The sequence below is a fragment of the Notamacropus eugenii genome, chromosome 7 (genome assembly GCF_028372415.1).
Source record: "Notamacropus eugenii isolate mMacEug1 chromosome 7, mMacEug1.pri_v2, whole genome shotgun sequence".
Classification (NCBI taxonomy): Eukaryota; Metazoa; Chordata; class Mammalia; order Diprotodontia; family Macropodidae; genus Notamacropus; species Notamacropus eugenii.
In genome coordinates, this window is record NC_092878.1 from 145,250,447 (window position 1) to 145,263,994 (window position 13,548).

At 40.7% G+C, this 13,548-nt stretch overlaps 1 protein-coding gene across 2 annotated transcripts in view; it reads left to right on the forward strand.

Annotated features, from left to right (window-relative positions):
* The window catches only part of PRKG2 (protein kinase cGMP-dependent 2), a 111,065-nt gene that overhangs the window by 59,969 nt on the left and 37,548 nt on the right, over nucleotides 1–13,548 (forward strand). Inside the window, exons 8-11 of one of the 2 annotated variants that reach the window (XM_072623035.1) lie at nucleotides 1,872–1,940; nucleotides 3,093–3,191; nucleotides 5,912–6,065; nucleotides 12,175–12,311. In XM_072623035.1, the coding sequence (XP_072479136.1) occupies nucleotides 1,872–1,940; nucleotides 3,093–3,191; nucleotides 5,912–6,065; nucleotides 12,175–12,311 (459 nt within the window). The remainder of the gene's footprint in view (nucleotides 1–1,871; nucleotides 1,941–3,092; nucleotides 3,192–5,911; nucleotides 6,066–12,174; nucleotides 12,312–13,548) is intronic. The other variant, XM_072623036.1, reaches the window with a different exon arrangement.

Here is a 13,548-nt window from a genome sequence, read left to right on the forward strand (position 1 = left end):
GGGAGAGAGGGGGAGGGAAGAGCGGAGAGAGGAAAAGCGGAGCCTTCTGTCCTCACACGTGGCCCCTCCGCCCAAGAGAGATTTCAGGCTTTCCTGACTCCAATTAAGCTCTCCAGCCGCATAGTTTGCATCTGAATACCGTGCCTGTTAGGTGTGCCCAGATCCGGGACAATCTCGAGGGTGGGGAGAGCTCTCTCCCATCACGTTTCTCACGGGAAGAGGCGGAAATACACGAGATAGCTCGGTTCACCTCGATTCCCAGTCGTTTCCTGGGGGGCCTCGTGAGAACTCTAAGATTTAGAAGTTCCCACCTTTACCTGCCCGAGACTGTCCACATGGAATTGAGCTTCCATCCCCAGCAAGGGTTCACATAGTGATTTCAAAAAATAAACTTTATAAGCTCTCAAGATTTCATTTAAAGCACTGTTTTCTCTTGAGAATTTGGAGGACTGCCTCTGTTTTGTAACTGGAATTTCCATGTCTGATACATGACCCACAATCTAAGTCTGAAATCAGTATCCCTAAAAATTCCTATGTACCAGTTATGGATGAGCCATCTTCCTCATTGCCAAGAAAGGTTTTGCAGTTTCTTGCTATTTTATTCTAGCAGGCTTCTAATGAATATGAAAGAACAAGAAGAGGTGTCACTTGGATACAGGGCTTCTTCGGGATGATAGCAGAAAGTCCTCAAGGAAATACAGGCTGCATTGTTTGGAGAGCAGGGGGTTGTCAGTCCACCTCCCCCCATCTATATGTGCTCTTCTGGGGGTCACCTTAGGACGGTGACTCTCAGACTAGTGAACACGTGTATATTTGTGTTTCCATTACTGAATGTAGTGGGAATATCTTTATTTTTTGGGTAGCTTTGTTAGAGGCAGTATTACATAGTCAAGAGAGAGTCAGAAAGACCTGGGTTCATTTCCTTAATCTGATACTTACTAACTTAGGGACCACAAGTCATTTAGTGTCGGTGTCAGTGCCAAAGGCAACTTTCTCAGACTATCAGTTGCAGATCAATTGCTTATCTGCAGTGGTTTAAGGAGTTTTCACACCAGGAATTCCTTGTACCAATAAAGTCACAAAACTGGACCAAATATAGATAGAATAGATAGGAAAGTAGGGAGGTAGATAAGTGGATGGATGGAATGGATGGATGGATGGATGGATGGATGGATGGGTGGATGGATGGATGGATGGATGCAGAGATAAGAATCAGACATAGGGATGTAGATGGCATGATTATTAGTATGTTATATTATTGAAACCTCAAAGTGGAGGCTACCAGCCCCTGAAAAAGGGAAGACACACGAATGAAGAATGCTACAGATAGAAGTGGACACTTAGTGAAATTCTTTTACCTGATATTTGTAATACTAAGTAATCAATCAGTATTCTTAATACATAATTTATTTATTTTTCAGTTTTCCACATTCACTTCCACAAGAATTTGAATTCCAAATTTTCTCCCCATCTCTTCCCACTCCCCACCCCAGGATAGCAAGCACTCCACCCACCCCTATCCCTAGTCTGTCATCTTCTATCCTTCTATCACCCCCCACCCTTCTTCTATCCTCCTCCCCTCTACTTTCCTGTAGGGCAAAATAGATTTCTATACCCCATTGCCTGTACATCTTTCAATCAGTCTTCCTTGTCACTTATTGATTGAAAGTGATATAACAGAGATATTATTACTTAGAGAACATTGGTGCTTTTGTTATATGTATATCTAATATAATATATAATTATATATTGTAATATATAATTTTATATTATACATAAATTATATATAACATGCATATATAAATTATGTATTATATAAAATACAAGATACTATAGCAGAAGTGGAACATGTCTTTTATTTTCCTTAACAGTGATGACGTCAGATCAGCTAACATCATCGCAGAGGAAAATGATGTAGCATGCTTGGTTATTGATCGAGAGTGAGTACCCTCCTATTGTTAGGGAAAGGCTATCAATGATCTGGGAATCCTTGCTGTTATCTATTTCCAAGGGGAAATTCTTCCCCTGCATCACTACTTAAAAATACTGATCCATATACTCATCTGCAAGTCAATCCTCTAGTTCAAAATAATTGGCAATTGTTGCAAGACTGGAGCTCAGGGGAGAGAGTGGGCCTGGATAAAAAGATGTGTAAGTCACTTGCATAGAGATCATAATTAAACCCATGTTCATGAAATAGCCAAGAGACAGTGAGAGTGCAGAAGTAGAAGAGAGTGCATGACAGAAGTTCAGGGTACACCCACAGTGAGGAGCAGGTAACCTGTGGCCTTGAGGCCCCATGTGGCCCTTTAGGCCCTCAAGTGCCACCCTTTGACTGAATCTTTGGTCCATCTTCAAACTTCAAGTTTGGATTCAGTCATGAATGAATGACGTAAATGAGATGAAGTCAAGGCTTCTTGGGGTATTGGTAGAAATAAGAATAAGAAGAAATGTGAAGAGAAGAAAAATATTTTGGGGTCAGGGAGAAGAATATGTCATCCTTAGTTTTCAGTGGACAAAAGCCTCATTTAGCTGCATTTAAGGTCCTTGGCCTCTCTGATCAAAATATCCAGTATAATACAGGCTTGTTGGCAAGAATGAACTGTTCCGCTGCATTTCTCCTAGATTTCAGTGGAAAAATCCAGAGGGCATCTTTACCCTCTCACTGATAACCCCAATTACTTTCTTGAACCCAGAGAACTGATTCTAAAAGTCTTCTTGCAGTTTTAAGTTTTCATGGCATAGTTTAGGGACACCCCATATAACTTTGTTAGTATTCTGTGAGAGGCTGTGTAGCACAGTAAAACAGCATTAGTGTTGGGAGGACCTGGTTTTACACCAGGTGTGAGGGCCTGGGCAAGTATATGAATCCCAGACAATCTACAAGACTTTACAAATTACAGACAATTTGAACAGCGCATTGTTGAAGGGATCTTCCATACTGGGACTTCCCCATACCAATGAAACAAAAGGCCCAGAGCCACTGCCAAAAGAAAAACAAAGCTAATGCTCTGCAACTTAAATCAACTTAAAAACAGTTATATTTTAATTGGTATAGGGAGAAAGGTGACTGTCAGCATTTTCCTTTTTAGAACATTCAATCAAACAGTTGGGACCTTTGAAGAACTCCAGAAGTACCTTGAGGGATATGTGGCTAACCTGAACCGTGATGATGAAAAGAGGCATGCCAAGTAAGTGCGAGAGGTTTTACCCAGAGTGGGCATCAATTTTTGGCAGCTCACAAAGAAGGGAAAACCATCCAGCCAATCAGAGTTGCTGTGAGGTAAGAAGAGGCTTCTAGTCCCCAGTCAATCCCCCTGGATACCTCTTCAGCCAGGAAATAGCAAGTGAGAAATAGGAAAGAAAATCCAAATAGATTTGGAAGGTTATTGCCAAATTCCCAGGGTGATCGATATCACACTTGCCCTTTCTGTTGATGATGTAGGAAGTGTGAAAAAGGTGTTCCCGGTAAGAAGGTCCCTAAGAATAAGTTATCTCCTTGGATTGCCATCTAGTCTACTCTACAAGTGTGAAATCTAGGAGTGAAAATGTCTAAGAATCAACTAACAAACATTTATTCATTAATTCAGCCCCTATAAGTCAGGCATTGTGGTAGGTGACGATGAGACCAAAGAAGGAAGCAATCCTTGCTTTTAATGGGGTTACATTCCAAGAGAGAATGCTTGTGCCATCTCTAGCCCCCAAAAGTATCATTCATCTCTGGAGAGCATTAGTTCCCCTCTTAGTTGTAGAGGGGAAAATAGGCTTTGCATACCCTCTCTTCATTATACCTGAGAATGAAGGATGAGGGAGAAGAGCAAAAAACTTTTTTTGAATGCCGACTGCTTCAAAGAGTTAGGGTATTGTTTTTAATAATTCCAAAGAACCCAAGGAGCCATTCCAAGGTAGCCTGTTTTTGAAAAATTACTTTGCATATTGCTTGAAACCAAATAGACATCCACTGTCACTGATTAGGAGGGAAAAAATAGCTTCTGTCATGTACATTGACAAGAAATTATCTGTCACATGTAAACTGTAATGTGACTTGATGGCCAAATTTTCATATATAAAAGTATCAGGTTGAGTATCTTTCAGCAGAGGTGGACAAAAATGGCCAGAAATTTGATAATTCAAGCTCCTGTTTTGGGGAGCAGTCATTTGCTTGGCCAAAGTTGAGTGGATAAAATTCTTACTTGCCTTTGGCCTTGTTTGATCTGTTCTTATAAGGGATGGAATACCAAAGATCATCTTTTTGGCTTCTGATGATATGCCTAAAGATACTCTGATATCTTCAGCATCTCTCACACATGTCCCCTTCTCTTCACGCACACAGTCTCTACCTGCTTCAAACCTTTATCATCTCTCACTGAACTACTGAAATAGCTTCCTATTTGCACTCCCTACTTGGAGCTTCTCTATGCTCTGAGCCATTCATTTGCCACACAGCTGCCAAGAGAAAGCACAGATCTCAGTGTGTCACTCACCCACTCCCCTCAGGAAATACTTGTGGCTCCCTAGTACCCCTAGGATGAAACAGAAACCCCTGTGTTTGGGACTTAAGTCTCCATCCCCTGGCTCTTTCTGCCTTCCCAGGATTTTTGCACATTCCTCCCTTCCACACGCTCTGCAGTCCTCCCCTCCCGGCCACCTGTAGCTCTGCACACCGGGCATTTCTTACATCTGTGTACTCTCTCTCACCTTGAAATCACTAAATTCTTGTAAGGTGAGGTACAAAGACAAAAGGTAAATAATCCTTGAGGTCAAATAATTGAGAACCTAGGGGAGGAAATGACATGTGAATTACAGAAGCACTGCTTTCTAGATCAGGGTAGAGAATCTGCAGCCTCGAGGCCACGTGTGGCCATCTAGATCCTTAAGTCCTCAGCCTTTTGACCCCGTTCTAGAGGAGGGCTTTCTTAATCCTCCCAGACACTACCGCCCTTCCATCCCAAGCCTACAAATATGGTTCTGTAATTATTTTCTTTTGTCTTTGTACCCTCAGTGCTTAGCAAAATCCCCAGCACATAGTAGGCATTTTCATAAATGATTATTTATTGATTGATTTCTGTAGCACATTCTTTGATTAAAGGCATTTCCCTCCCCTCCTCTGCACTGTCTGGGCTCAAACAGGTCTTTAAAATATGGCAGAGTGGAAACGACACCATAGCGCCTCTTTGATGAGCAATCAAGAAACTTTTCTCTTTAATGGAAAATTCTTTTGAGCTTACCTGAGAATGTTTTGAGGCAAATACTTTCCTGACATGTTCTGCAGAAGCAGACAGAACCTATTAATGTTAATAAGTGCCCAGGCCTACATGCACCAGTTAATTTCTTCCAAATCACACAGCCACAACTAACAGAAAATTGAAGACCTGAATTAGAATGAGAACATTCAGTCAAATTCCCACACATTTTTGTAAGGGAGATAATGGCAATTTGCATCCTGTTGTACAATGTTAGTACTGACAGCTCATTGGCATCCAACCCACAGCAACAAATGCTAATCGGAAAAGATGAATAGCTATTTTAGAACAGCAATATTTGGAAACAAATTGAACATTTGATTTTTAATGGTTCACATAGCAATGATTATAATTATCCATAGGAAGTGTTAAGATGTTATGAAAATCCCAGGTTGCCTTGGGAAGTTTTGCAGTGTGACATTCTAATGAAACAGAGGAAATCTGTTTCTGATTACACTTTTAAAATCACTGGCTCTTAAAAGCCAAGTTGGCCGCTTCTTGGTGCTTTTAGAAAATTTCCCCCCATGTGATCTAGCATCAAAAATGAGATTGTCTTTGCAGAAGCTCTAGGCAGTAAACCACTAGGTGAAGGTAAGATGGCCCTTCACATATAGTATTATCCTTGGCTAAGGAGAAGAATAATTCATAATTTTACTTTTTCCCCATAGGAGATCCATGTCTGGCTGGAGGCAGAACAAAACTGTGTCTCTAGAGATGATTCAGCTGAAGGAGAAAGTGGCCAAATTCTCCTCTTCCTCCCCATTCCAGAACCTCGAGATTGTCACCACACTGGGTGTCGGTGGGTTCGGCAGAGTTGAACTTGTAAGGGGTTTACGTTTCAAACATCCAAGTGAAAATTATGATTTTAATATTTAATGTGTATAAGTCCCTAAAATGAGTTTCCCTCACCCCTTAGTACTTTATATTACCTCAGTCATCAGGTAGATTTCCAGGATATATCCCATTGCACTAGGTTGGAAGGAAACCAGAATTTAGATGAACATTGCACACTTGCAGATCTGTACTACAAGGTAAATGTTAACTAGTACAAGTGTTACTGAAAGCTTCCTATAGCAGCACAGCTTTTGTACTATTTAATGTGAATTAGGGGAGCACCCAAAGAGGACTGTAAGATATCAATATAGATATAGAATTTCAACTTAAAGACCTATTTCAGTAAGAAAAAAAGGTTAGTGGGCTTAATAGGGCTCACCTTGGAACTCTTAGAGATTTCATTTTTATCTCATAAGCAATGTGTGTGCTACCTTTCTCTATCTCTTTCTAATATATACATACATAGCATATTATATGAATATACAAATAGGTAAATATATATGGTATCTATCTATCTGTCTATCTATCTATCTATCTATCTATCTATCTATCTATCTATCTATCTATCTATCTATCTATCTATCATCTATGTATCTATCTATCTGTCTGTCTATCTATCTATGTCCTTATCAAAACTACAGTGCTCTGTCATAGAGTAGGGGGCCAGGGCTGCCTAGCATTGCTCTTGGTTCTTGAGGTACAGTATGCAAAATCTTCTTTACTTAAAATGTCTGTTTCTGAGCTACTCTCTGGGTCAGGTAGCATGTGTGTGTTTGTCCTTCGTTGCCGAAGAAGACCATGCCATTAGAGAAATGATGACATGACTTGCACTTGACTTTGTTTTGAGTGAGGGAGAGCTGTGCAGGTCACCAGCCTCACTTCTCCTCCAGAGTCATCTGAATCCAGTGACCAGATATTCATCAGGATGACTGGAGATGATCCAGGATGAGGCAGTTGGGGTTAAGTGACTTGCCCCAGGTCACACAGCTAGTGAGTGTCAAGACTGTATGGCTGGAAGGAGGTCTTGTGGGCTTAGAATTCCCTGAGATAAGTATTTATTAGTCTCAATTTGCTCATTAGGGAGTCTAACTCATCTATTGGTAATAAGTGATTGTGGTCGATTGTCTTAGAATGCCCCCACAAGGTTCTAGAATGGTTTTAAAAACAAGCCATCCAGTCTCTATACTACTAAGCATAGGATTCTTTCCATAGATCTGCTAATTTGTGTGTTCTGTGGACACTCAAATTTCTCAGCAGAATGCTGTCACCTCACTGAGGTGTTGGTATTGAATTTGAGTATCATTTTGTTATTTCTTTTAGCATTCTTTTGGACTGAAGTTGAAGCTAGGTGGTAAGCTTGTTTCAGTTTTTATCTTGGTTGAGAGGTATACAAATTGTGGGTGTCTGAAGTCTTTCTACCTTCAGAGACTCCAAAACACTAATGAATAGATAGGCGTGCTGCATGCCCCAGTACCAATACATAGAGAGTAGAGTGAGTGGCTTCATTTCTGACACTGTATCATGTACAGGAAAAGCCTTGTATTAGCTTCACTGGAATTTTGGCATGAAAATTGCGTGTGCCCAGCATGTCTATTAGTACATGGTTGAAAGATTTGTGTTATAGGTGCTCTTGAAGATGGTAAAGACATGTTACAGTCTTCCTAATGCCAGTCAAAGCTAGAACATTTTTGAACAGAGTACTTTCAGAAGCCCATATACCAAATTATTATTTTAGCAATATTTTAGCAACTGTGAAATCTTTCCATTATGCTTATACATACTTGTGGAGTGATTGGTTACCATCAGTATGTGACTTGTGTTCTTACTGTCTGTATGGTAGCAAGAGATAAAGAGAGAAAAGTTCTAAAGATAGATTAAGAGTTAAAAAGTTCTTTACTGGTGCTAATTTTAAATATATAGAAGTACTTGGGAATATTTTTCTTTATACATGCTAGACACCAGCCTGATACTTCTCAGTTCTGTATGAGGCCATCTTGGACTAGGAACCTCTGTTTTGTACTTGTTCTAGTGCCCTTCCTGGACCCATTTGTCCAAAAGCATCATATAATTCCTCATTGACCTTGGAGTAGAATTCTCTGGGTAGTATCAACTGTTTCTTGGTACCACACTCAGGATTGGTGTCAGTTTTGCCCAGTTCCAACTTTTGCCATTGTCTTCAACCTTCAAGGGATTGGCACTTGAGCCCTTTGATATTTAGCATTTTGCTTCTAGGATTATGCTAATTCATACAGTCCTTTGTTGGCCCTCTGATCTCTTTGTCAGGAATCCACAGATAGCTGAGGAAAAAGAGATTTGGCTCAGGGAGGGAAGTTCATGTCTGCTTGTGGCATGCCTATTGGGGAACATCCCAAGCTTTCAGTTCTTTCGCTCTCTGTCTGTATCCTGGCTTCTTCAGGTATGATCCCAATTTTGGTGTCCCATAGCCTTCTGGACAGGACACCCACATCTACATTAGTCTTTCCTGGCTGTTGATATATGCTGAACTCAGAGTTGGCTACTGCTGCCTCCTTTCTTTGGCAAACAGCATCCAACTTGACAGTCATCAGGATGTGTCAGTTGTCAGCCAAATCTTATAACTTTACTCCATAAACTTAGCCTTTAAGTTTATCAGTGATTGCCCATTTCATTGTGAGGAACTCCAACTTGTGAATGGGGTAATAGGCCTCAGGTGACATATGCAGCTGTCTTTGTATAACCATCATTCTCTTATTGTAAAGTTTCAACTGATTTTTTTCTCAAGCCAATCCAACATTTTCACCTGTCTTTGTTTTTGTTTTTCCGGTCTTCCAAAAGACAACAATGTCATCAAGGTCTACCAGTCCTTACTGTCAATTCGTATCTCTAACTACTTTTTCTATTAGTTTTTGGAAAGTAGCCAACACCCCCAAGATTCCTTGAGGCACATGCTAAAACTAGTGAGATTCAGCTGGGTAGATGAAGGCAGTCTTTTCCTTGTCTTGCCTTGCCTTTGGTCCAGTCCAAAAGCTACTGGTTGCCCAATAAACAGCCCATGATATCTTGGAGTCTTGGTGGTACAATGGACCACTTTGGTTCTTTGGTTCAAAATGTGGTAGTCAACGCACAAATGTATTTTTCCATTCTTCTTTAGTATCACTACTATGGGAGATATAGATATCTATATATAGAGATATATATATATATAGATAGATAGGATAATGGACTCTGGAATGATGATACCAATTCACCAACAGGTTCTTGAGATGTTCTCAGAAGTTATTACTCACAGATTAGGGAATCTTCTCGCTCTTTCCCAGAGTAGTTGAGAGTTGACGAATTTGATTTATGACTCACCTCTTTGGACACATACCATTCACTCATTGGGAACATGGTTGTTCTCTTTCTCAGCTTATGTATCTGCTACCAGGAAATCCTCAGAATCACATTTCCCTGGGCCTGTTTCAGAGGCTGAAAGGCCAGGTTTCTTAGGCCATTCACTGTGACCACTTAACTCCAGTCTAGATGTTTCTGTACAACCTGTATGAATGGTCAAAGTGTACACAGGTATTGAGTTCCAGTCTGCTGCTTGTAATTTTCTGCTATCAGATTAAAGAGACAGGAATTCATTAAAATCAAAGTTGATAATCCGTTTATACTGGTAGGGTCTTGGCGTACTGCGTCCAGAAGTTTGGTTGTTCTGTTGATTCCTGCAATACCTCTAGGGATTTGCTTCAGTGTGTCACAGGTATGAGTACTTTTTGTCACTTAGTCCTCCAAATTCAAACTGTTGTGTGAGAGACTTGGTTGTGTTCCAGTTAGTTTGTATAAATGGAATGAGTTATTTCAGAAACAGATCAAAATTCTGAGGACTGGAAGTAGAGAGGAAGGAGAGAAGCTGCCGAACAGTGCCAAGAACCAGCAGCCCCAGGGCAACCGGCCAAAGGAGAAGAGAGAAGGTGGGACTGAGCTGTGGCAAAGAAGGGAGTGATGGAGGAGGGCCCTCAGCTCCACAGGCATCTCAGAGCAGAAGGTTGTGGCTGATGCCACCAAGACTCCGGCCTATTCAGGGAGTGAGGGCAGGCTCCAGAAAAAGCCTACTCTTTCTCCAGTTTTCCTTCCCAGTGCCTGTTTATCCAGACACTATAATATAATCTACTGTTTTATTACCCAAACATTTCCAGTAACCTGAATTTTGCTTCAACCACAGAGAGGCTAGGGGTTAACTAGAAATAGATATAAATGTAAACTTAGTTAAAAAGCCTGGCTTCTTCCCTAACTGTTAGGAATTTTCCTAACTGTGGACTGGGAGTGATTGTGATTGAACCCATAAATTTTCATCTAAAATAAATTCCCTAAAGCCACAAAGGAGGGGAACACTTTAGGCTTTAGGCTTAAAAAGGGCTTATTGTGTAGTGGAGTGACATACATACATATCCATGTTATATATTATTATACACATAAAATTCCACATACATAATATAACATAATCCCTCATTCCTTCTCTTGTCTTCCTTCCTTCCTTCCTTCCTTCCTTCCTTCCTTCCTTCCTTCCTTCCTTCCTTCCTTCCTTCCTTCCTTTCTTCCTTCCTTCCTTCCTTTCTTCCTTCCTTCCTTCCTTCTTTCCCAGTTTCTGGGGTATCTAAAATCTTATAGTCTAAATAGGAACTTTAGCTATAAAGACTACTTGAGGACAGCTGTAGTATTTGTCATCTTAAGATGAAAAACACAGAGTTTAGGGTCTAATTGCAGTTGACTTTGTTTGTGTCACCTCTCAGTTTTTTATAACAATTGTGTGAAGGGCCAGTAGTGATACAACCAGATTAAATTTCTAAGAATATACTGGAATGTAGAGCTGTGACCCTACTGAGGTCACATGGTTTTAAAAGGACAGAGCCCTTAGTGGTTTTGTCGTTGAACCATTTTCTAAACAATAGCGTCCACAGGGAACCAAGTTGATAGTCTCCATCTGCTACAACCCTTGGTTCTAACAGTTCTGGAAGAATACTAGTAAAAACCCTTTCTAGTAGCTCCCACATCTCTGTTCAGCTGGCAAACATTCTGTTTCTTACTTCAAAGAATTATTTTTAGTATGTTGCCTTATATCAGATTTTAGAGTGATTTATCACGATTGCGGAGTTATTTTATCCAAGCTGTGAAAAGAACAGATTTGGCCACCGGAAAGTGATCGTGTTCCCCCCAGGTAGTGATTCAGCATTGACTGCTGGCTGGTAACACTTGTGCTTCTGCACTTCTCATTCGTCCATCACATATAGCCTAAGTGTGAGTCTCTTAACCCGTCACAGACATGTGCTTTCAGTCATACACACAACCATTTAAATTCTTGCCTTAAAAGGGAAATTCTGAAAATAGCTGTCTAGATTGAGTTAGTGTTTTAATTTGAAGCTCTAAGCTTATGAAGTAGAAATTCTTCTTTTATCATTTGGTTCAGGGTTTTCATGTCACACAGTCAGGTCACGATGACGTTTTGAAGAATCATGGACTCTCAGCTTTGGAAGCGACCTCATGGACATTATAGTCCAACCCCTTACTTAAGAAGCAACGATGTTACAACATACCTCACCTTGCTGGAAGGCATCTATTGAGGAGAAATTCATTACTTCCTAAGCAGACCATTCCACTTGGGACAGATTTAATTGTTGGGAACTTTTCCCTTACATTTACCTTTACATTTCCCTTACATTGAGCCTAAATCCACAGCTTTCCTTATCATTGTCTTTCAACCACTGGAAAATGGCTGTCATGTTCATCCTCCCCCCTCCTCCAAGTCTTTTCTTCCTCTCATTCCCTCGGTAGCATCCCAAGTTCTTTCACATCTTTGTTGTTGTGTCACTCTCCTCTAGGCTAAGCACTAAGCCAGAGTTATTTCTAACTTTTATATTGAAATTTCAGGGTCAAAGATCAGTACAACCTTAATTTTGCAGACAATGAGAGGAAATCTATATACCAAATCTTAGTAAGCTAAGAATTTCAAAATCTCATATGCAATTTAATGAATAAATTAATGTCAAATAGGTTAGAATTTCTCTTAGCCCATATGACCAATCTTCCCCATTTCTTATTATATCACTGAAGGATTTAAAAAAATATTCTCCCCTAGGTTAAAGTGAAAAATGAGAATGTGGCATTTGCTATGAAATGTATCAGGAAGAAGCACATTGTGGACACCAAGCAACAGGAGCATGTCTATTCAGAAAAGAAGATTCTGGAAGAGACTCGCTCCCCCTTTATTGTACAGTAAGTCAACAGCAGGTGTCTTCAAGCATTTTTCTTTAGACATTTATTTCCAATGACTGAAGCAGAACAGTAATTAGCCATTCATGACTTTTATGGATTGGTTGGGAGGGGAATGATAAAATTGGTGTTTTAGGAAGATCAGTTTGGTGGCTGTGCAGAAACTGGATTGTGAAGTGAGAGGACAGGAATGAGGAGCACAGTTAGACCAGTGTAACAGTAATTAATGTAGGTGCCTGAACCAAGGAAGCTGCAGGGTGAGTGGGGAGAGCAGGACAGAGCTGGCTAAGATGGACTCACCAACCAACAAGATATTGGGTGAAAATAAATAGGGAGAGTGAAGGATGACTCAAAGTGTGGAACTCCCTAGGTTACAGGAAGGGTGAAAGTACCATCAACAGAATGGGGGGAATTTGGAGGAGGGATGGCTTTCATATTTAGTTTGAGATTATTATAGGATAGCCAAGAGGAAATGCCCAACAAAAAGTTGGAAATGCAGGACTCAGAGTGAGGACCAAAATTACAGCTAGATATGGAGATTTGAGAATCAATCACATAGAGATGATTGAACCTCTGGGAAATGATGAGCCTATCAAGGGAAGTAGGGAGAGAGAGAGAGAGAGGGAGGGAGAGAGAGAGAGAGGGAGGGAGGGAGGGAGGGAGGGAGGGAGAGAGAGAGAGAGAGAGAGAGAGAGAGAGAGAGAGAGAGAGAGAGAGAGAGAGAGAGAAGACAAGGGAGGCATAGAACAAGGCCTCGGGGGAATCCACCTTTAGTAGGCAGAAGGACACTGCTCCAGTAAAGGAGAATGAGCAAGGTGGTCAAGTAGGAGAACGAGAAGAGATAGTAGTATTATGAAGGTCAAGAGGTAGATGTGGGGAGGAGGGGCAGCTAGGTGGTACAGGGGATAGAGCACCATCTCTGAAGTCGGGAGGATCTGTATTCAAATCTGGTCTCAAACACCTGATATTTACTAGCTGTGTGACCCTGGGCAAGTTACTTAACCCCAATTATCTTGCCAAAGAAAATGAAGTGGGTAAAGGAGGTTTAACAGTAGCAAAAACTGTAGAGATTGAAGGCTGAGTAGAGGCCACTGAATTTTGTAGTTAAAAGATTGTTGATAACCTGAAAAAGAGTTGTTTGATTCAAGTGGTGTAGTTGGAAGCTTGAGGTCATATGTGGTTCTCAAATACAATCCTTTGACTGAATCCAAACATCACGGAACAAATCCCACATTCCATC